This window comes from Leishmania donovani, chromosome 35 (genome assembly GCF_000227135.1).
Source record: "Leishmania donovani BPK282A1 complete genome, chromosome 35".
In the NCBI taxonomy this organism is placed as follows: Eukaryota; Euglenozoa; class Kinetoplastea; order Trypanosomatida; family Trypanosomatidae; genus Leishmania; species Leishmania donovani.
This window is the reverse complement of record NC_018262.1, coordinates 269,245-289,402: the sequence shown is the minus strand read 5'-3', so window position 1 is coordinate 289,402 and position 20,158 is coordinate 269,245. Positions and strand designations below refer to the sequence as shown.

At 61.3% G+C, this 20,158-nt stretch overlaps 5 protein-coding genes across 6 annotated transcripts; all 5 read right to left on the bottom strand.

Moving 5' to 3' along the window:
- Nucleotides 1-392: 392 nt before the first annotated feature.
- On the bottom strand, nucleotides 393-764 carry LDBPK_350660 (hypothetical protein, unknown function; the record flags this gene model as incomplete). The annotated part of the gene is made up of 1 exon (XM_003864606.1): nucleotides 393-764. The coding sequence occupies one exon, from the start codon at nucleotides 762-764 to the stop codon at nucleotides 393-395; it is 372 nt and encodes a 123-aa protein (XP_003864654.1).
- Nucleotides 765-1,868: 1,104 nt separating this feature from the next.
- On the bottom strand, nucleotides 1,869-5,147 carry LDBPK_350640 (beta-fructofuranosidase-like protein; the record flags this gene model as incomplete). Of its 2 annotated transcripts, none has more annotated exons than XM_024473488.1 (1): nucleotides 1,869-5,147. In XM_024473488.1, one exon carries the CDS (start codon nucleotides 5,145-5,147, stop codon nucleotides 1,869-1,871), a length of 3,279 nt encoding a protein of 1,092 aa, XP_024329258.1. Both variants share the same exon structure in this region, with proteins under 2 accessions (XP_024329258.1, XP_003864652.1).
- A 1,924-nt stretch (nucleotides 5,148-7,071) lies between these two features.
- Nucleotides 7,072-8,865, bottom strand: LDBPK_350630 (hypothetical protein, conserved; the record flags this gene model as incomplete). The annotated part of the gene is made up of 1 exon (XM_003864603.1): nucleotides 7,072-8,865. The coding sequence occupies one exon, from the start codon at nucleotides 8,863-8,865 to the stop codon at nucleotides 7,072-7,074; it is 1,794 nt and encodes a 597-aa protein (XP_003864651.1).
- Nucleotides 8,866-9,496: 631 nt separating this feature from the next.
- Nucleotides 9,497-10,636, bottom strand: LDBPK_350620 (hypothetical protein, unknown function; the record flags this gene model as incomplete). The annotated part of the gene is made up of 1 exon (XM_003864602.1): nucleotides 9,497-10,636. One exon carries the CDS (start codon nucleotides 10,634-10,636, stop codon nucleotides 9,497-9,499), a length of 1,140 nt encoding a protein of 379 aa, XP_003864650.1.
- Nucleotides 10,637-11,493: 857 nt separating this feature from the next.
- LDBPK_350610 (hypothetical protein, conserved) lies at nucleotides 11,494-19,002 on the bottom strand (the record flags this gene model as incomplete). The annotated part of the gene is made up of 1 exon (XM_003864601.1): nucleotides 11,494-19,002. The coding sequence occupies one exon, from the start codon at nucleotides 19,000-19,002 to the stop codon at nucleotides 11,494-11,496; it is 7,509 nt and encodes a 2,502-aa protein (XP_003864649.1).
- Nucleotides 19,003-20,158: the final 1,156 nt, after the last annotated feature.

The window sequence follows — 20,158 nt, the reverse complement described above, 5'->3', positions numbered from 1 at the left end:
TTCATCCGAATTATGTGTGCGTTTGCGCGCCTGTGGGCCGGCTGCAGAGGGTGGGCACGGCAAAAGCGAACACAAGAGGAAGGGATCGGAGAAAAGGAAAGAGGGAAGAGAGCACCAGTTAGGTGAAGTAGCATCCAAAGCCACGGCGCTGGGACTCGGGGGCGGGGGAAGCGTAGAGCTTTCCGTGCAACCACCGCCGCTTTTTTTTTGGCTAGCTTGGCCGCGTGCGCAAGCGCGTCACAGCGGCAAGAGGCAATAAAGGAAAGAGCGGAAAGACCCCCCTGTGAGGCTTCGCGGAGCCAGCGCTTGAACACGCCAGCTGTCTCCCCCCCGCTACTATTCTGGCGTCTACCTGAGATGGACGAACACGATCGCGTGCTGACTTTATCTTATCAGTTTATGTGCGTGCATGTGAGGGCGGGGGGGGGGGGAACCGCTACACAGGCAGCAGAGTACAAAAGGAAAGGAATAGAGGGGAGGGGAGGGGAGGGGGAGAGAAAAAGACGTGGCCAACTTGTACGCGCAGCTTCTCCTGCAAATCTCTGCGCCCCTTCGTTGATGCCATGCGCACCGGCACCAAGTAGAGAGAGTGCATGGGCAGAAGCGGAGAAGAGTGAGGGCAATGTCGTTTTCGTCTCATCCTCCGCGTGCACGTCTGTATGATGAGTGGAGGAGGTGCCGAGCCGAACAAGAGCGTTGCCCTTCGCCTCTTTGCTGTTCGCTTCCGCTCCAGGGCCCTTCCACACCACACGTCTCTCGTTCATTACGTACACACGCCCAAACTTAAATTGCGAAAAGTGCCAAAACGAAAACAAACAAAAAATATCTGAACGCGGAAAGAGCGCTCCTTTTGTTGAACGTGTGCGCTGAACGTGCTCCGTTCATCACCACGAACACGCCAGCCAAGAGTTTACGCGGACACACAACCACAGCTCACCGTAGTACCTCTGCTGCACCACGGCTGCATCCCTGGTCCTCTAGGACGAGCCATCTGCCGTCGAATTGGCGCCATGCATCGTACGGGCTCTTCCTGTCCTACCCCGTCTAGGGTCCTGCTCGAGGGCGGAGACGGTGGCGTCCGTCGTGCGGGTAATAGAGGATGCCGGCTTGGCGCCTGAGATCGGTGACCGGGTCCCGTAATGCGTGGAGATGGCGGCAGCTACTCTGCCGTTGCCGGTTTATCGCCACCTTGCCAGCTTCGCCCCCCCCCCCCTGCGTTCCACTTCACAACGCGCAGCGACTAGCGGAAGCGCGAAGGCGGCGGGCCAGCAGCGCAAGCGCCGGTGCCCAGGTACGTCGCGACATGCCACCCTCCATCGCTGTAGGGCCCGTGCCGAGCACCATGAGGAGGTAGGGCGAGCCCGCAGCACGTCAAGCCCCAGCTCCACTGCTTCACACTCAGTGTGATCGCTGCGGGCAAGGGGGTCACGGACTGCTGTTGCCGTGTGCATGAGTGTGTTAGTAGCGTGGAGCATCGCGGCCGCGCCTGACTTGATGTCTGTCTGCGTCGCACCACCTGTCCACACCGGGTAAGGGAGCCTCGCGAGGCGGAAGAGTCGCTGCCTGCATACCCCAGCGGGAGAGCTGCGGGAGCGTTGTGACGGCACCGTCATCCGGCATGTGCACACGTCCTGCGCCACCGAGGAAACAGACAGCTAAAAAATGTGCCACACACGGAGCTGCCGTACAACCGAAAAAAAAGCAAGAGGTGAATAAAGCCCCAACGCAGCGAGGAGGGGGGAGGCCCGACCCCTCATATGTGTGCTGTCGGCACGATGGAGGCCTGGGCACGGGCGAGCCTTGGAGACGCGGTTTACTCTCCACCCGCCTTCGTCTGCTAGCGTGCCTCCGAGCGCGCCACGTTCATCCTAGCTGGCGACACCCAGAGCTGACAGTAGGTTGTAGTAGCTGTTTGTGTAGGTGCGGATCAAATTAGGGCCAGCCTCCGCGGCAAACGCTGAGTCCATCGAGAAGATCTCGGCTGAGGCGGTGACGGTGATGCTGCCCATGTTCTTGCTGTACACAGCGATGCCCGTCTGCGACTCGCCGCCAGGGAGGTAGAGGCGACCAGTCATGGTCTCCAGACCGCCATCCTTGAAGACCTCGATGACGCTGTCGTCAACGAAGATGTGCAGACGCACCACGTTAGGGTTCGTCTGCTTCACAGGCGAGCGGCCAAGGAGAGGCTGTCGGGAACCGATAGAGCCGGAATGGGTGCGGTCCATATATAGCAAGGGGATGTTCACTGTGCCGCTGTGCGCGGTCGCGTTGTACACGCGCCGGCTCGTCTTCCAGTACAGGGCGCACGTCGATGACGGCGAGGTGGTGTACGTCCACGAAACGCACGTGCGCTCCTTTGCGCATTCCGCGCTACAGTTGCTCGCGGCATTGGTGCCAGAGCCAGGGTACATCTTGATGGGTGCCCACGTCGTGTCCTGCGCGCGGTTGGAGATCGGCTGCCGCACCGCCGCCGGCATGCGTACCGAGACGGTCGTGTACTGGCTGAGGTCCGCGTTGGTACGGATCATCACACCGAACTCGGGCGCGGCACTTTCGGTGTAGTAGGTGTTTCCTTTGAAGGAATCCATGCTGGAAAGCTTGAAGGTGACGATAATCTCGTGCTGACGAGTGGCATTCGCGCCGGCCGTGATGAGGATCTGTGGCGTGCCATCCACCAGCACGAGCGGGTCGGTCTCCGGACGCGAATAGAGGTGGCTCAGACGCAGCCCCTTCAGCTCCGCGATCGGGTACGTCTTGATCTTCTTCTCGACGCTGTCGTACTCGATGCCGCGCAGCAGGTTCTGCACACCAGACCAGCCCTGCGAGGTGATCTGCTCGTTGCTCAGCTCGTCGTTGGTCCAGCCCCACATCATGCGGCGTTTGAGGATGGGGTCGTAGAAGGTCTTGGAGGCGTAGAACGGGCCGTAGTCGATGAAGGTGAAGCTGCGCGCGGGGTCCGCGATGAAGACGTACTTGCCGGTCACCGGGTCAGCCTGGTAGGAGCCGTAGACGATGTAGTCGCGGTGCGAGGGCATGGTGGAGACCTTGAGGTAGTGCTCGCCGCCCTGTTTCAGCGTGAAGAAGTCGGGGCACTCAAACATGTGGTCCAGGTCGTACTTGTAGACGTAGAGGCTGTGGGAGAAGCTGTAGCCGCTCTGGAAGCTGGGGTCGGTGGTGCTGAACAGGACGATGTGCGCGTTGTCGCCGTCTCTGTCCTTGATGCGGGCTGCGAACGCGATGAGCCACTGGCTGGGGTTGGCGGGGTCCCGCCACCACTCCGTCGGGTCGCGGAAGTTGCCCAGACCCACCAGCCCGGGCACGCTCTCCTCGGTGAGGATGGGATTCAGCGGGCTTTTCTCGAAGAAGCTCAGTGTGCGCTTGCCGGCCAGGTCGCTCGGCGAGATGGTCGCGACGCACTGCCGCTGGATGTTCTCCGGCTCGGTGCAGGTGTACACCATGACCGGCTCGCTGTAGTTGTTGTTCATCATGGTGCCGGAGTAGGCGCCCCACTTGTCGTACCACCTGTCGGCGTACGTCGCGATCGGCGTGCTCGGGATCGTCCACTTGACGTAGTCGTCCGACGTCACGTGGTACCATGCAATGTCACCCCAGAGCGGACCGTTGGGGTTGTACTGCATGTACAGGTGAATTTTGCCGGTGACGGGGTCGCGGTAGGGGCCGTTGGGGTCGTTGATCCAGTTCGTCGGCGGACGGATGTGGTACTGTGGCTTTGAATCGATGTGCATAGACGGGCCAGGGGTCGGGGACGGGGCGCTGTCGCTGCTGTCTATTGGCTCCGATGACGACGACGACGACGGGATCTGCGAGCGCACGCAGCTGTTGATGTTGTTGTGCGTGGCGTAGAGCATCGCGCAAACCGTGTACACGCGGCAGAACGTCGTCGTGCACGGGTCGTCGACCACGCCACCGGTGCGGAGGGTCATGTAGTTCTCAAACAGTGTGTCGTTTGTGAACATCTTCGCCACTGCCGCATGAATCGCCGAGACATTGGAAAAATCGGTGATGCCAAGGGCGGCGGCCACCTCCAGACCACTGCTCCATTGAACAAAGGCGGCTTGGGCAAACCGCTGCCTCAAGGTCTTGAGCTTCCACGTGGCCGTGTCGAAGTCGCCGATGAGGTACGCGGGCTGGTTGCCGTACAGCGGGGTCATGGCGTTGATGACGATGAGCGGCACCCCCATCTCCTCGTCGCCGAGGACAGCAAAGCGGTGGCTGTGACCGAAGAGCTGAAGGACAATGATGTCCCTGTTGCTCGACAGCAGGGAGGTGTAGGCGTTCTGGTACATGGGCTTCCAGTACATGTCGTCCTCCACGGGGCCGACGGCGCCGCGGTTGATTACGCGGAAGACATCGGGCTGTGGAGGGATGTGACCAATGATGATCACCTTCTGCCCTGCAGCGCGAGCCGCGTTGATCTCGCTCTCCATCCAGGCCAGCTGTCCACACGGGTCCGTCTCGGTGTCGGGAAGGGCCGGTGACAGATTGTATGTCCACACCAGGGTGTGCACGCCCAGTACGCGCAGATGAGCGCTGGCGATGCCGCTGTAGTAGCCGCACTCGGACATCACCGTTCCTTGCGTCGTGTTCAGCAGCTTGTAATGCTCCATTATGCCGATCTGCGTATTCAGGGTGGTGTGCGGGGTGGCCGTGATGTTGAAGAAGTAGTTTGGAATGACGTCGTTGTTGCCGAGGACGGTCGTCATGGGCGGTCTGTTGAAGCTAGGGTCCTTAGAGACATCCATGATGCGCGCAAAGTACTGCGACAGCGGCTCAAACACGTCGGACGTTGTCAGCGACGTGGAACTCATACCATGCCGCTGCCAATCACCCGCGAAGAACGTGTAGGTGGGGCGCTGCATCATGATGTCGCTGGTGGCAATGGCCAGGAGCGCTGCGGGTGAGTCACAGCCGGGCTGGCCAAAGGGCGAGGCCGACGTGGTGTTGCAGGTGCCATGGGCGCTAGCCGTACCGTAAGCTGGATCGTAGTGCACATCGGAGACGAAGCTCACCTTGATGGCTGCCGCGGCACCTGCAGAGATGACGAGGGCGGCGACGGCGACGGCGAGCGCACGGACGGCTGCCGACACGGTGCCACCAACGTGAAGATGATGATGCTGGCGAGGCATACCGAGCCCAAGGGGACGAGTGCAGCAGCTCTTACCGTTCGGTGGAAAGTACTGCAATGGCGACCGGAAAAGGTGGAGGGGAGAGAGGAGGAGGGGGAGGGGAGTGCGTGCTGCTCGCGACCTTTTCAGCGGGTTTTTCTTTGCTTCGCACCACCGGCTTCACCTGCGAGCGTCAATGATGCTGTCAGTGTCACGTGCGCAAAACGGCGAAGTCCAAAAAGGAGAGCGCGCAAGGAAAGCGTGGGGAAAAGGGGACAGGGGAAACCAGTGATGCTAACATACAAAAGTCACACCCGCTCGCATGACACTCTCTTACCTCCCCACAAAGAAAAAGGAAGAAACGGAGGGAGAGGGAGCGACAGAAAAACACCGAGGGACGACGATGGGATGTCGAGAGAGGCAGAGAGATAAGAGAAGGAAAGAATAGAAAATAACAAAGTAACCCAAAACAACGATAAAAAATAGGGTAAGAGACAATTCTGTTTTCTTTTTTTCGTTGTTGGAGGGGGAGGGGTTAGCGTTATGGTGTCCACGGGTTGCACGATTGCACTTGTCTACGCGTGCTTCATACTTCTTTTCAACGAAGTATGCCTGGTGGCGAAGGGAGGTGTTCTCCGTGCCCAGATGAGAGAGGAGGAGCCGAGAGACGCTGATGGGTGTGGAGGAAGACGAGGAGTCGGCGAGCTAGACAGGAAGAAACAATAGAAAAATGTAGAGGTACGTTTTCTGTTGAGGTTGACAACCTCAAAGGCCGGTGTGCGTGTTTGAGCGGTAGTGTGTGTGTGGGGGGGGGTTGGAGATGCTATTATGACAAGCCTGAATCAAGGGAGGAGACGCTGGAGACAGCGCACTAGAGGAAGGACAAGAAACACACACAAGAAAAAGGTCGATGTAGACTGTGCAGAGTGACGGAGACAGAGGAGTCAATATGCACAGGCACGCAATCCGAAAAACAGACACAAAGAATAGGCAAGAGAGCACGGAAGGGACAGCTCTTTTTCAAGGAAGGTAGAGTGCACTGAGAGTGTTGATCGCGTTCTCTTTCGTCCTGCTTGTGGGTCGGGGGTGCCTTCGTTACACGTACTGATGACACAGACACACAGACAGACAACCTGACTCAAACGATGGCTGACGCGGAAGACATCTCGTGCGTATGTGGGTGTACGTATATACACGTATATAATGCGCGTACATGTGTGTGTGTGTGTGCCGTCAAGTAAGAGGCATATGTGAAGAGCAAGAGGCGTAGGACATCAAGGCGACAAGGTAAGGGCCGGGGAGGTCAATAGATCGGATTCGCATGCGCGCGGCCATGTGAGGAGGATGGCAACAAAGGAGAATGAGAGAGCGAAAAGTAGGGTGGGGGAGGGGGGAGGAGGGGCGAGATGGCGTCAGTTGCCGGTTGCATTGCAAGATGTGGGTACGGCAGCAAAGGAATGCTCAAGTGCGACGACGAACTTTATGCTCGCTTCCGACAGCCGTTGGCGAGTGTCTGCGCGATGAGCAGGGCGGGATATGCACGGGGCACAAATCACTAGCAACGCTCTCAGCTTCCACCTCATGCTGTGCCACCTCACCCCCACCTTGCTATGCATGAAATACCAGACACCAGAGAGCGTGGACGGGTGGGGGTGGGGTGGGGCAATGAGACAAAGTCGCGTCAGATGGCAAGGCCGGAAGAGGGTATGCGTGTCGCGTGATTTCGGTGCAGCACGCCCACACCCAGTTATCGAAGTAGAAGATGTCTCTGCACGCGGCTTTCGGGCAGGTGCCGCCGCGTATCGCATTGGTTTCGATGCGATTCCCGATACCACGAATCCCGTATCATCATCACGACCACCATCAAAAAAAAACCCAGACGCACACGGACAACTGGGCAGGCGCCGAGCACTGCTCCGCCCCGTCACAAACGTTGCTGAGTCACCTAGGCGTACCAGTAGACTAGCGCCACGAGCATAAAAAGAGAGAGGGAGGAGTAGCGCGCGAACCACCATGCAGGCCTCCACGCCAGCAGCACCGGTAGCTCCTGACGACACTTCACCGGCTGCTGCGCTTCCCACCCGGTGAGCCGCTCCCCACCCATGACGCCTACCTTCTCGAAGCTTGTCCACTGCGACACGTCCGCAGCGGCGACGTCGAGGCCACCATCGGCTTGAAGACGTCCTGTCATGGCGCTCACGACCCGCTGCCGCACCAGTAGACTCTGCTTCAGCAGTCGAAGACTCTGCTGCGGGTACGGATTGTGCAGGACGAGCCAACTCCACAGTGCCACGTCAACGTCCTCTGGCTCTGGTGCAAACGGGATGTACTTGTACAAGAGAAACGACATGTACTCAAACGGCGACGCGGAGGCCGGTACCACGTCAGAGGCACGCAGCGATCGACGCAGCCTCCACCGTGACGTCTGGGGTATTACCCTTGGTGGTGACAGCGGTTGCGTGGCCGCGGCAGGGGTGACCCCACCAGGCGCGGCCTCGGGCTGGCGCCGACTTGCCGGTCTCTCCTTCAAGACAACGGCCGATCGAGATGGTAGGAGCTGTGCCAGCATATTCCACAAGGTCCATGACAGGAGAACCACGAATCGGAGAGGGTAGTAGAGAAAACGCGTCCACCGCGCGCTGGGCGAGGATGAGCACGGGTGAAAGAAAAGACTGAGCAGCGTTGTGTGCTGCTTGCCAGCGCCGTTGAAGCTGCTGTGGAGACCATCGGAAAAGAAGCCGCTGTCGCAGCGGTACGCCTCGTTGTAATGGCGGTAGTCCTTCGAGCCCGACACCAGCGGATGCACCGCCGCTGCTGAGTTACCCGGCGCAGCGGCGCCCGTCCGCGCAGAGACGGACTCCGAAAAGCGAGACTGCGACGTCTCTGTTGTCGCAGAGCGATGACTGACAGATTGCGTTCCTGATGGCCGCCCGCGATGACGGGGCAGCAGCGGATGCGCGGCTGCGTCTTCATCGTCGCCACCGGTCGCCGCGGCTGCATCAGAACCACGGGCGGAAGACTCGAGCGACGGCGGCGCAGACGAGCGTGAGCTCGGTAGCTCGCTCGTGTGCAGTGCCTTCCCCACCGACGACACTGGCTCCAACGTCGCACCACCCTGGCTCTGTGGCCGCGCCTCTAACAGCTGACGTCGCAGACGCTCGCGCCATTCAAGAAATACCTGATCTCTGCACCAACCAACAGCCAGCTCAAGACTGCGCGGCGGCTTCTCTGGCATGCCGCCTGCGGCTGGGAAAGAGCGCAGACTCTCTGCGGCCGTCCCCTTCTCCACGTTGAAGCTGTACGAGGAGGTGCGCACCGCCTGCGCCGCTTGCAGCGGGGACGCAAACTGAATGTACACCTCCGACCGCGCAGATGTGGTGAGGGGCAGGTAGTGCGCCACAGTACGACCAACGTAGGCGTCGAAGTAGTCGCGCACATCAAGGACGTCATCAGCCGACACCCCACTCACCACAACCCACGTCGAGGCAATGAAGCAGCCCAGCGTCTGCTGCTCCAGTCGTGTGTACTGTGACGGCTGCGGGCGAGTCTCAGGTCCATCGGATGCCGGGTACGCGGACTGCGGCACATGATCGCGGAACTCGCGCGGCAGAAAGCCTCGTAGGATGCTCTCCGTGGCATCAGCGGAGTCAGGCACGTTCACTTGAGGAGATTCAGGGATTGGTCCCCCGCGACGCCGCTGCCGCCGTTCCTGCCAGTCGCCGACTGTCTGCTTCCACATAGCACGTTAGGCAGAAAAACAAAAGGGAAGGACAGTCCGCGGGCGTGCAAAACAACAAGGCCGTCTCTCTATTGTGCGTCGTGCTGTGGGTGGATGGGGGGAGGAGAAAGGGAGGGAGGGGGATGAGAAGGAGGGGGAGTGGTGATTATGGACGACAACAGGTGTGGACGCGCGTCTGTGTGCATGTGTATGCGTATGCTTCTGTGTGCGCCAAGGCTTGCTGCGCCACTCGCTGATGGTTGCACCTCCAAGCCACCCTCTCACGTGATTCGTGAAGGGCGAAGAGCAACGAAAAGTGCGAATGGGCATTTCTCCTTACTGCGCTACACAATGCACGTTTATGCCGCCGTCGTTTATGCCCCCCCCCCTCCCCCCTGCCGGTTTCCTCCGTCTCCAGACGGTCCGTACCAACGCGAGGGGGGGGGGGCTTGCAAAGCAGGGGTCCTCATCTCCGCGACCTCCTACACACGCAGTGTGTGCATGGGGAGGGGGAGGGGGAGACCAAAGATGACGGAAATGCGGCGCCTCACGTTGGTGACTACACAGGTGTCGAGTCTTCTGGGGAATGAGTGCGTGTGTGGGGGGAGGGGCTGCGAGGCAAGGCGATCACTCCCTCTCCTTCCCATACAAGCTACCCGCTACGCAGACAGGCGTCGGCGCATGTTTGCGTGCTCGCCTCGAGTCGAGCAGGATCCACGAGGAACAGCGATGTCGCCGTGCCGCTGCTTGGTTCCACCAAGGCGGCTGGGGGCTGCACGCCGTGCTTGCTACACAGGCACAGATACTGCGGTGCCGCTTCCTCTTCTTGCACGGTGGCCACGATGGGTGTCATGGCACGCGCGGCGCCAGGTGCAGCACTCCAGTCGAAACTCATGCGCAGGGAGCGAGAGAGCGGCGCCTGACACGCAGCCAAGGCGCGGCTGATTGCTTCCTCCTGCGCATGGCTGCACTTGTGTCTGCCCGCCAACCACAAGAGAAGCGCCGCCAGTACGTTATCCGTCGCTGCTTGCCCATCAACGGCATCGACTGCCACCTTGGCAGCATCCGAAGGCCCGCCAACGTTGATGCGGTAAAGCCCCGCCTCTTGAGAAAGCGTCTCCTGCAGCGCTTTGATAAGGTCATCTTTTTCTTCTTCGTAGTTGATGCCCTCGGCACCTGCCTGCAGGCGATCGCGCCGTAGGGCAATCAAACATTTTGCCGGATTCGATGGGTCTTTCGCAGCATCCACCGCCACCTCACTCAGTGTGCGAGCACGCGGCACGTGCTGCAGCGCGTCGCGTGCCTCTGCCGCGTCGCCGAGGCGTGGCCACAGCACTCCAACGCCACCCCCCGCAACCGCTCGGACGTATGGGTGCGCAAAGACGCCGTCGAGGCGCGTGCGTGACAACGGATGCAGGTAGAACGCCAGCGCGAAGTCGGCCGTGACGTCAGCGTCACCGACGTTGTCGTCCTCGCACCTGTCGGGGTGCTTGTCGACCCAGCGCGCTGTACTCCACGCCCTAAGGCGCTGCAACGCCTGGTCCTGGCGCATGTGGAGCTGTGTGAGATCCACCGTCGGTGCCACCAGTCCGAGCAGCTCGCGCTCGCTGTCGATACGCAGGCGTCGCAGCGAGGCGTAATGAAAGGGAACCAGGAAAACCGACACAAGAGAAATTCCCCAGAAGAAGTAGAAGAGCGCCTGACGGCGACGCATCGCGGCCGTGCGACGCGGCGGCGGCGCAGCCGCGTGCAGCATCTCGTCCAGCTTCCACAGAGTGCCGTACGGTAGCATTGCGTGCTGGGCTGCCGTTGCGTATGACAAAGAAGGAGAAAGCGGCCGTGTGTGCGAGGGAAGGATGGAGCAGAGCTGCTTGCCGGCGTCCGCTCCTGCATCGCCACCGGCGAGGGTACAGCTTGTGGTGCTGAAAGGACTGAAGACAAGAATACATAAAAGGACTTGCCGGTGGAGGAGAAAGGTGGTAGGGGAGGGGGGGGGTGAGTGCCGCCTGGTACAAAAAGGGTGACGCGTCCCTAGAGGCGCGCGCGCTGCAAACGGCTGCCTGTCCGCTTTACTCCGCCACACCAATTCCCATACGCACGAGGTTTGTCACCTCTCCACGCGCCCGCTTTCGCAGAGCCACACTCTCAAACACACACACACACACACACAAGCTTATAGCCCATCTTCATCCCCTACTCGCTCCTACAAGAGGGGGAAAGGGGACGGGAAGAAACGCCACGTTTTTTGTTGAGTGTGGGTGGGGTGGAGTGGGGGTTCCTCACATGTGGGCTGTCATGCGCACACATGAAAAAGCGCGCTGTCCTTTCCCTCTGCTTTGCTGTAACGTACATCAGCGACGCCCACAAACGACTCGACCAGCTGCCGAGCGGGACGAGAAGAAACGAGTGGATGAGCGAGAGCCGGGTACAGAGGATGAGCACACGACGCTTACCTACTCCTTTTCCGGTGGAGCAGAGACGTGCCAGCGCGCAAGCAAAGACGTCGCGGCGTCGGGACTGGAAACTTATCCAGAAGAACGACAGCGTGCGCTCAGACAGGCATACACGCATGAGCTTCATTTACATCCGTAGAGAAAAAAAAAGGAAAGAGCTAGTTGCTAGTCGCACAGACGTCTGCGGCTAACCGTTCTACACCACTATGCGCTCGCTCCTGCCGGGTCCACCAATCGTGGATGGGAGGGAAAGGCAACTCACTGTTGCTGGTGGCGGCGCCGCGGACTGTAGACCACGTTGCAGTTCCTCAAAGCGCATTTCCAGCCGCACCTGCTCTTCCCGCGCCGCGGCTGGCATTTCCATCGGCCACTGAGTGCTTAGCACACGGTGGTAATGACTCAGTTGTGCGAGCTGCTCGTGCCGGTACAGTTCCCTTCGCGCCACCTCTCTCTGCAGCGCCGCGCGCGAGGTCCTCAAAGCCGTGAAGGGGTTTACTTGGTCCACCACATATTGGACATAAGCTGTGTTGGCCGCCGCGTTGGAAAGGGCAGCCGTTGAATCGCGCACCCACGCCACATCGGCGTACTCAACTTCTGCTCCAGCGCCGGCAGCGGGCCGCTTCCTCTGATAGGCACCAAACTGCTGCGGTGGCTGAAGGGTGGGGGGGAGCCAGCGACTGCCATGGCTGAGGAGCACGGCCAACGGGGGTAGGGACGCCGTGTAGGCGCTACTGCTCTCAGGAGCGGGGGAGGGAGCACCAGAAGCAAAGGATGCAGGCAAGGGTCGCCTGATGGCCGGGGGTATGGCCGGCGCCAACACTCCACAGAAGAGCAGTGAGAGTCGGGCGACAGTCGCCAAGCGCTGCCAGAGGACACCGCGATTGCCGCTGGTTGCGGCCGGGTGCCCGCAGAGAAGAACGCCAATTGCGTCAGCGCCGTATATGTGCCCCGGAGCAGTGCTGATGTACCCTAACACACTGCCCGTGGAGATCCCTGGCACCAGGCGCTGGATCACCTGCGGCTCCGATGCTGCTGCCGGCGTGGACGATGCGCATGACTCGGAGAGCGAGGGAAGCACCTCGCTCACGTGCCAGTAGCGGATGGCCTCGCCATTATCGAGCTGACCAAAGCAAATTGGTAAGACGCGCGACATGCACTGCGGTGCAATGCTCGCTGAAGAACAGCCAGCCCGCGCCGCCGCCGTGGCGCCTCCTTTGACGGTGGTGGAAGGGGCCGTTTCAGCAGCGCTGCAAACGCACAAAGCTCGTTCTTCGGCTGCAGCGGCGGCTGCCTCGATGGGCGCCAACACGTCTGTGCGGAGAAGCTGCGCAGTCCGAATGAACGGCTCGGCTATCTCGCGCATTCGCCGCAGAAGAGACGGGCACCACCCAGTGGCCCGCTGGCGCGCGTACGCTGCGGTCTCTCGCCGTTGCTCGCGCGCATACATCAGCTGCGCCGCTCGGGGCAGACGATGAGGACTGTAGTGGGGACTCACCAGGGCGCGTAGCAATTCCTCGTATGTGCTTGGTCGCTCCGGGTACAACACCTGCGGTGCGTCGTTGGCTTCCGCCAGCCCGCGCACCTCCCACACGCACCGCGCCCCGTCCACCAGGCGCATGCCACCGCCGCACGCTAGATCAAAGAACAGCAGTCCCTGCCCCACCGCGTACGCAGCAGGAGAGGCATGCGTGATGGTGGCGAGCACATCAGCAGGCTCAATCGTGGCGATGGCGTGCTGATGAAGGACGCGCACGGCGCTGGTGGAGGGGCGTGCAAGCACCGTTTCAAACGTACCCCCGCGGTACGCAGGGGTGCTATTTGCGCCGCCTTCTCCACCCTCCTCACCCTCCAAACCATCATCCTCGTCCGCGTTCGCCTCGGTGCCTACGGTGGAGAACGCGGCTGGAAGCGTTGGCGCGGCCGCCCATCGCCGCTGCAAGATCGTTCCATCACCGAAGACGGCAACAAAGAGGGCCTTGCACTCCCTCGCTTCTTCGCTGCTCCCCACAGGAGCGGGCGCAAGATACACTCGAGGCATGGTCGACGCTTCCACGCACCACCGCACGGAGAGCTCTGCTGCGTCAGCCGCCGCCCCGAAAAGGCTGTCCTCCACCGCCTGCAGCTCTTCCAGGAGCGCGCACAAGGTCGGGGAGGAGAGCGACGCTGACACGGAAGTGCCATCGGGGCGGCGCACGAGCGCACGCCGCCGCGCCTCGCGCGGCGCGACCGTCGTGATGGTGGTGCCGTCCGGAAACACGACGACCCGGGCAAGCATGGCGCCCGCGCGGCCGCCGTTCTTTTTGGCGTCGGTCTCCGAGTAGGAGGCCAAAGACTCGTACTCAGTCACCGTCAAGCCGTCTTGGCGGGAGCGTATATGGCAGTGGTGGACCGCATCGTAGGTGATCTCGGTGTGTATGAAGGGCGGGGCCTGCGCGTCATGGGCGCCAGTGCTGCTCTTCATGCCTTTGGAGTTAGCACGCGCGATGCGCACCTGTACGCGCTGAAACGCGCTGGGGTGAACCGTCTTCGAGCCGGCAGCGGGTGCGTTCGCAGAGGCGCCTCCGGTGCTACTGCCGTTGCACACAAAGCACCGACCGTCCAGCGTCACCAACGTGTCACAATACGGCGACGTCGACTTGGGCGCCGCCGACGTAGCGACGACCGGTTTCAGCGGCCGCCGTACCATGATTGCACCGCTAGGAAACAACAACTGCTGCATCCCTGAAGCGTAGAAGCGTTGCACCACGCCGGTGCGCTCGTCGACCTCGCAGCTCGTCTCCTTTTCGGACGACGCTTCCAGCTCCACCGATGTTGCTGCGGTGATTTCTGTTGGGCAGTGGTGGACGCAGTAGAGAGTGACGCGCTCCTCGAGGAGGACTGCGCACGTCTCGATGACGCCACCTTGCGGCAAGGTCGCTGTCTGCTGCCCGCTCAGCTCCTTCAGCGACACCGCGGCGGCCGCCGTGGTGCAGGATGAGGTGTTCGGGTAGTAGCGAAGGCGGATGCGTGACTCACCGTCGCGCCACTGAAAGACCGCATTGCAGGTGGTAAGCGTTAGATCGATGGGCGGAACCATACTGCTGCAATCTTGTCTGCCGCTGCCGCGTGTGCACGTGAAAAGAAGTCCGTCATCCCAGTGAACGGTCAGGTGCACGTTGCCGACTCCCGTGCTCGACGGCGTCGCGTGCAGAGTAGCGCTGACCTCGGTGGCTTTGATGTAGCGGCACAAACGCTGTGCCTCACTCACCCACACCTCCAACACCGCATCGCCAAACGGATAGAGGGTCTCGTGAATATCGAAGCGCATCGGGGAACTTTCTGTAGCCATTGCACTTTCAGAAGGCGCCGACGGCACGCCACTCACGCCGACAAGTGACGTCGACACTTCGGCGTGTCGCTGCACGTACTGGGAGATGAGGTCGTGCATTGCACGCATCGTCAACTCCGCCGGCCCCGCGCGCAGTTGCATCGTCACGTCACTGCCTTGCTGCTGCTGTAGCAGCGACTGCCACAGTGCGTAGACTTCCACTGAGGTCACAGTCCCTGCGCGGGGGACCATGTCTACCCACCTACGCGAGCGCCGCTGTCCCAGCGAGGGGCGGCTGCTTTGCCACGCCTTCGCATCGGAGTGCGGCCCTCTCCCTTTCTTGATATACTCTGCCATCTGCACATCCGGCACTACCACCCCGGCAACCCACATGTGTGTCACTCTTCGTGTCGGGTGCACGTTGAGGGCGTTGTGCGCGTAGGCAGACGTGCGGTGCACCTCACCATCTTTGTCTTCCTCAGTTGACGCAACTGCGTCGATGCCTCTGCCGGCACTACCGGCCGCAGTCGCGGTTGGTGACTGGAGAGAACGGTAGTGAAAGGCGCAGGAGCGCCACGCAACGTTGTGGGCACCAAAACGCTCCTGAAAGTCAACAATGGACGCCGCGATGGCTTGCACTGGTAGCTGCTGCGTCACGCTCCAGTCGTCGTCCGCGCAGACAACTTCCTCCCTGTCCGCGGCGGAGGTGTGACCATGACTGGGCAGCGAGGCTGAATGGCGCGTCGACTGCAACTTGGTTTCTCGCAGCAGCTGATACAGAAATGCCTGCTGAAGCATGTGCTCGTAAATGCGAGGCATAAGGTTCTCTGCCGCCGCTCGCGTCGCCAGCATTTCGTTTTCGCTGCTTTCCTTGCTTTGGTGAAGCTCCGTCAACAGCGCGGGGCGCTGCAGCGCTACTGGCTTCGACTTGGTTGCCAGGTGCGCTTGCATCGGGTCCACGGAGACCAAGTAGCGCTGTAGTAGGCCCAGCGCGCTAACCTGCTCCGTGCCCGCAGTGCTAACGTCGGCTGACCCTCCACGGTGCTTTTTCCGGCTCTGATGCGACGGCGCCGACACGTTTCCACCGCGTCCTTCTCCGGCGGCCACCTCACATTGCGGGGCGGCCAGCGTTGACTCTAGCGCTTCCTGTAGTGCCACTGCCGCCTCAGCTAGCGGGCGACGACCGAGAAGATTGCGCGCCATCTCCTTGATGAGATGTACACCCTGCGAGTAGGGCTGAAGCTTTGCTGCGACGCCAGATGTTTGCCAGCGCAGCCGGCGCCGCTGCTGCTGCAGAAGGAGCCCGGTGCTCGGCGTCGTGATGGTCATCGTGGCCATTGTGCTCTGGCGCGTTGCGAGCGAGGAGGAGCCCCCCGTTGCCAGGTCGAGCATTGAAGGTGGAAACCCCGTGCGGGCCGCCGTGGGAGTGACAGTGTCGGTGCCGCGGGCAACGTTCACTTCGAAGTGTCCCGCGTTCTTGGCGACGACGTGCCGAATCATCCACGACACTTCCTGAGGGTACGGCGGCAGCACCACATCTGCGTTGTGGTGGTGAACACGCGCCGACGCTGTCACGGCGCACCGCTTCCCCTCTTGCGCTGCCGCCGCCGCTGCATCACTGGTCCGCGTCTCCGTAGTCGTGGGAAGCCGGGGAACGGTGGCCGCCAGAGTCCCAGCGTTCATGAGGGCCTTTGCGCCTCCGCTACTCGGCACCGACAGCTTCTGAAATGGCCGCGCATACCGTCGGAACAACCCAGAAGGCGGGATCGACATGGCGGTTGCGGCGTCGCTGACGAGATGCCCTCCCGCGCTGCGCGACACCGGCGACTCTGCCGTCGCACACAAAGCCGTTAACTCACACGAGGGCTTCTGGAGCAGAAGTGACTCGCTCACCGTGGCCATCCATGCACAAACGGCGCTCATGATGTTGAAGACGCCACCCGTGCAGCACGCCGATGGGATTGACCGCTGCACCGTTGCCGACGCATCGACGGAGTGATCACCTGCTGCCTTCTCTGCGGCCACACCGCGTGTGCCGTTTCGGCCGTCGTTACTGGCGCCCCGCGCTGGGGTCAGGTTATTATTCAAAGACCATCCGTTGTATGCGTCGATGAGGCGCACGAGGCGGCTCAGCAGCGGCATCAGGGGTGCCTTGCTGTTCCCCTCCGTGCCACCAGCAGTCTTCCCATAATCGACCACAACCGACAGCACAGCAGCGGCCCACTGCACGATGCTATCCGTCGCGACGCTTGCCGACGTGGCAGCATCATCCGGCCCGCGGCAGTGCAGCGTCAAGGGAGGCACTGGTGCGATGGGCAACGCTGCCACTTTCCACAGAGGCAGGGGCCACCTGGAATCGTCAGGCAAAAGTCGAGATAGCGACAAGTGAACGACCTTCTCAAATGCGACAGAAGAGCGCTGGTGCCCCGTTCGAGGATCGCCGTCGGCGCCGCTGCTTACCTGCTCCACCGCTGAGCTACTAGCCGCCAGCGCGGCGGCTGAATCGCTCAGGTACGCGTGCACCCACCGCAGCAGCGGCGCGTGCGCACACCACATCCGCTCGAACGATCCTTCCGTCGCCGATCCCGCCATATCTGCATCCGACGCGGTCATCACTGCCTGCTGAAAGGCGGCCATCTTGCTAAGGTACAACGTCAGTTCTCCCTCGAGGCCTGCTGGCGACGGCGATGGCGCTGCCAGCGCTGCGACCTGTGGTGGTGATGCTGATGCTACGCCTCTCGAGTAGAGGTAATACGCGAGGGAGCGAGGGTTGGTAGTGCAGTACGGGAACTCCGCCGGCGTCCCCTGCAGGTCGATCCCCATACTCAGCTGCCGAGACTGTAGCGCCGTTTGATGCGATGCAGACGGCGCGAGTGCCGACGCATTCACTCCTGCGGCGCCTCGCCCGCTGCGGCTCTTAGAACCTCGCGATCCGCTTGGCGCCGGCCCGCTCGCACGAGTTGCCTTCGTCGCTGCCCCCGTTTGCGGACTGGCGCCACCGCGCTGCGGGGGCATCGACTTCTTCGTGTTTCCGCTGCTGAACGGACGGGGTCCCCTTGGAGAGCTCGCTTGCGAGTACGTCCATTTTGCCAGGTGTGCTTGCAACACACCGAGCGTGTCTTGCGCAGCAGCGCTGCTGGCCGAGGGGTCATAGAGATAGAAAGCGGTGCGTGGCACCAGCCGCACCCAGCGTTCCACGGCGGCTGCCTCATCAGGGATGTGTATGGATGACGGACTCACAGGAACGGGGCAGGCGTACGGCGAGAAAACGTGGTCCGTGCCGTCGGAGGTGTAGGGAAGAAAGCCGCTTACCATTCGTGGATCTGCCATGGCCCACACAACAGGTACGTGGGCCGGAACAACGCTGCTGTTGGTGGCATGCAGGTGGTCCCGCAGGATCGGCCGAATGGTGCTCCAAAAGGCGCGTGTGACAATCGCGGCGGCCTGGAAGCCGCATGTGTCGCGCTTCTCCCTGCCAGAGGGCTCGAAGCTGTCGGCTGCAGGTACATCCATCTTCTCTGCGCTGCTGCTCCGCTCTTCCGCAGAGAGGGCCGAAAGCTCGGCGAGCACGCCCTCCTCATGAGCCAAGCGGTACACAAAAATCACGTACGAGGGAGCAGACGCTGGAGTCTCACCTGGAATCATGACCAGCTCGCACGGTGGCAGCTCTTTAGCGAGATAAAGCTGACGCTGTTCCCGCTCCATTTCACTCATGTGGCGCTGCATCCCCGAGAGCATCGACGAGGAGTGCATCGAGCTGCGCGAGGTCGAGAGCCTGACGGAGCTTGGGCGCTGCTGCTGCGGTGTGTTTCTGCGGCCATTGCCGCCGGCGGGGCGCTGAGAACCACCTTCCTTCGCTCCAGCGGCATGCAAGGACGGGGTCGTGATAGATAACGCTGGAGCCAGGCTCAAGTAACTGTCACCGGGGCTTTCCGAAGAGTGAGTGGGCAAACAGTGGACATGTGGCTCATCCCCTTGCACGGCTGCAGCTGCAGCCGCGACTTCGAACCACGGCACGACATTGTCTCGTACGGCCTTTGCCATTTGGATGCGCCGTGCCGCGTCCGCTGCCCCGCCTTCGCTGGCGGAGCTCTGCTGCCGCAGGATGCTGCACAGCACACGGGCCACTGTGTCCAGTTGCTCCACCGCTGTGCTGCAGCTGTAGAGTTCGACCTCTTCACTCCCGGCAACTTTTGTATTGGTGCTGCTGCTGCTGCTGCTGCTCGCTTTGATGCTCGGTGGCGCCTCACGTCGGTGCCCAGCGGCGGCGTTGTTGCTGCTGGCGGCCGCGGCATCGTCCCTTTGGGATACCTCAGCGTAGTGGCTGGTGAGGAGTGTGACGTGCAACGTCGTCGCACAGGCCAACACGTGGTGCCGTTCGCTGATGCTGCTCTCCATTCTGTGTCCGTGAGTGAAGCGGAGTCAAGGTGAAGGACTTTCAAGGGGTATGGAGGGAGAATGTCATGCTAGAGGCAGTAATGTGCCCTACATACACAGTACTTGTCGCTGTGCACTGCTCCACCGCTTCTGTTGTGCTTAGCAATACAAGCGAGCTGCAGATGTGTGGGCTGGGAAGGAAGAAAGTAGGGAGAATACGAAACGCACAAGGAGCACTGGCCCACGTCCTTGCAGAGCTGGTATGGACCTCCTCCCTCCCCAAGCAGACGCAAGGCGAAGGAGCACCGGAAGCGAGAGGCGGGGCGGTGTGTTTGGCTCGCAAAGCCGTCTCCCCGCCCCGGAGGCTAAGCACCGCAGACTGCGAACAAAAACAGGTAAGTTCTTGCGCGTCTCTCGCATAGGCACCCCCGCCCCGAATCCACACCCCACACCACCGGTGCGGGGTAGGGGAGGTTTTGCTGATGGCCCTTGAGGTGCTTCTTTTGATTTGTTTTGGCGCGTAAAATGACGGAAACAAGCACGAAAAGAGGAAGCGAAGAAACGAAGCACGCGAACCATAAAGTCACGCCAAAGTCCGAGAACCTTCACGGAACACACGCCAAGCGGAGCGGCGCGCCGTCTCCTTCAGCTGCCGTTGCCCGCCGCCTCTCTTTTTCTCGCTTTCCCCATCCCCTTCCTTCACTGCTTGTCGCCGGTGGCCAGTGCCGATGTTCCCCCGCCCGGCAGCAATAGCATGTGTGCATATGTGTGTCGACGGGGAGGGGGGCAACGCCGCTGGATCACCATCGCGAACCAACAAAACGACGCAATCGAGCAAGATCCAGGGGAGGGAGCGAGAAAAACGAAAGGCGAGAGAGCATCGGCAGTTGCGCACACACGCAACCCGCGAAGAACGAGACAGCCGTAACAATCGTGCTTGGCAAGCACGTGCCTGCGCCGACAACGAGACCGACACACAAACACGCACACACGATACCTGCACCCCCTACTAGCAGCCAGGAGACAAGGGAAGAGGGCAGAGGGAGTGGGCGTTTCCATACACACAATCACATACGCATACGATCCCATACATACACATGTGTCTGCAATCATATGCGTGCGCGAATGTTTGTGCTGGTACACTCCCTTTCTCCTCTGCCACCTGTTCTTGCTTCAC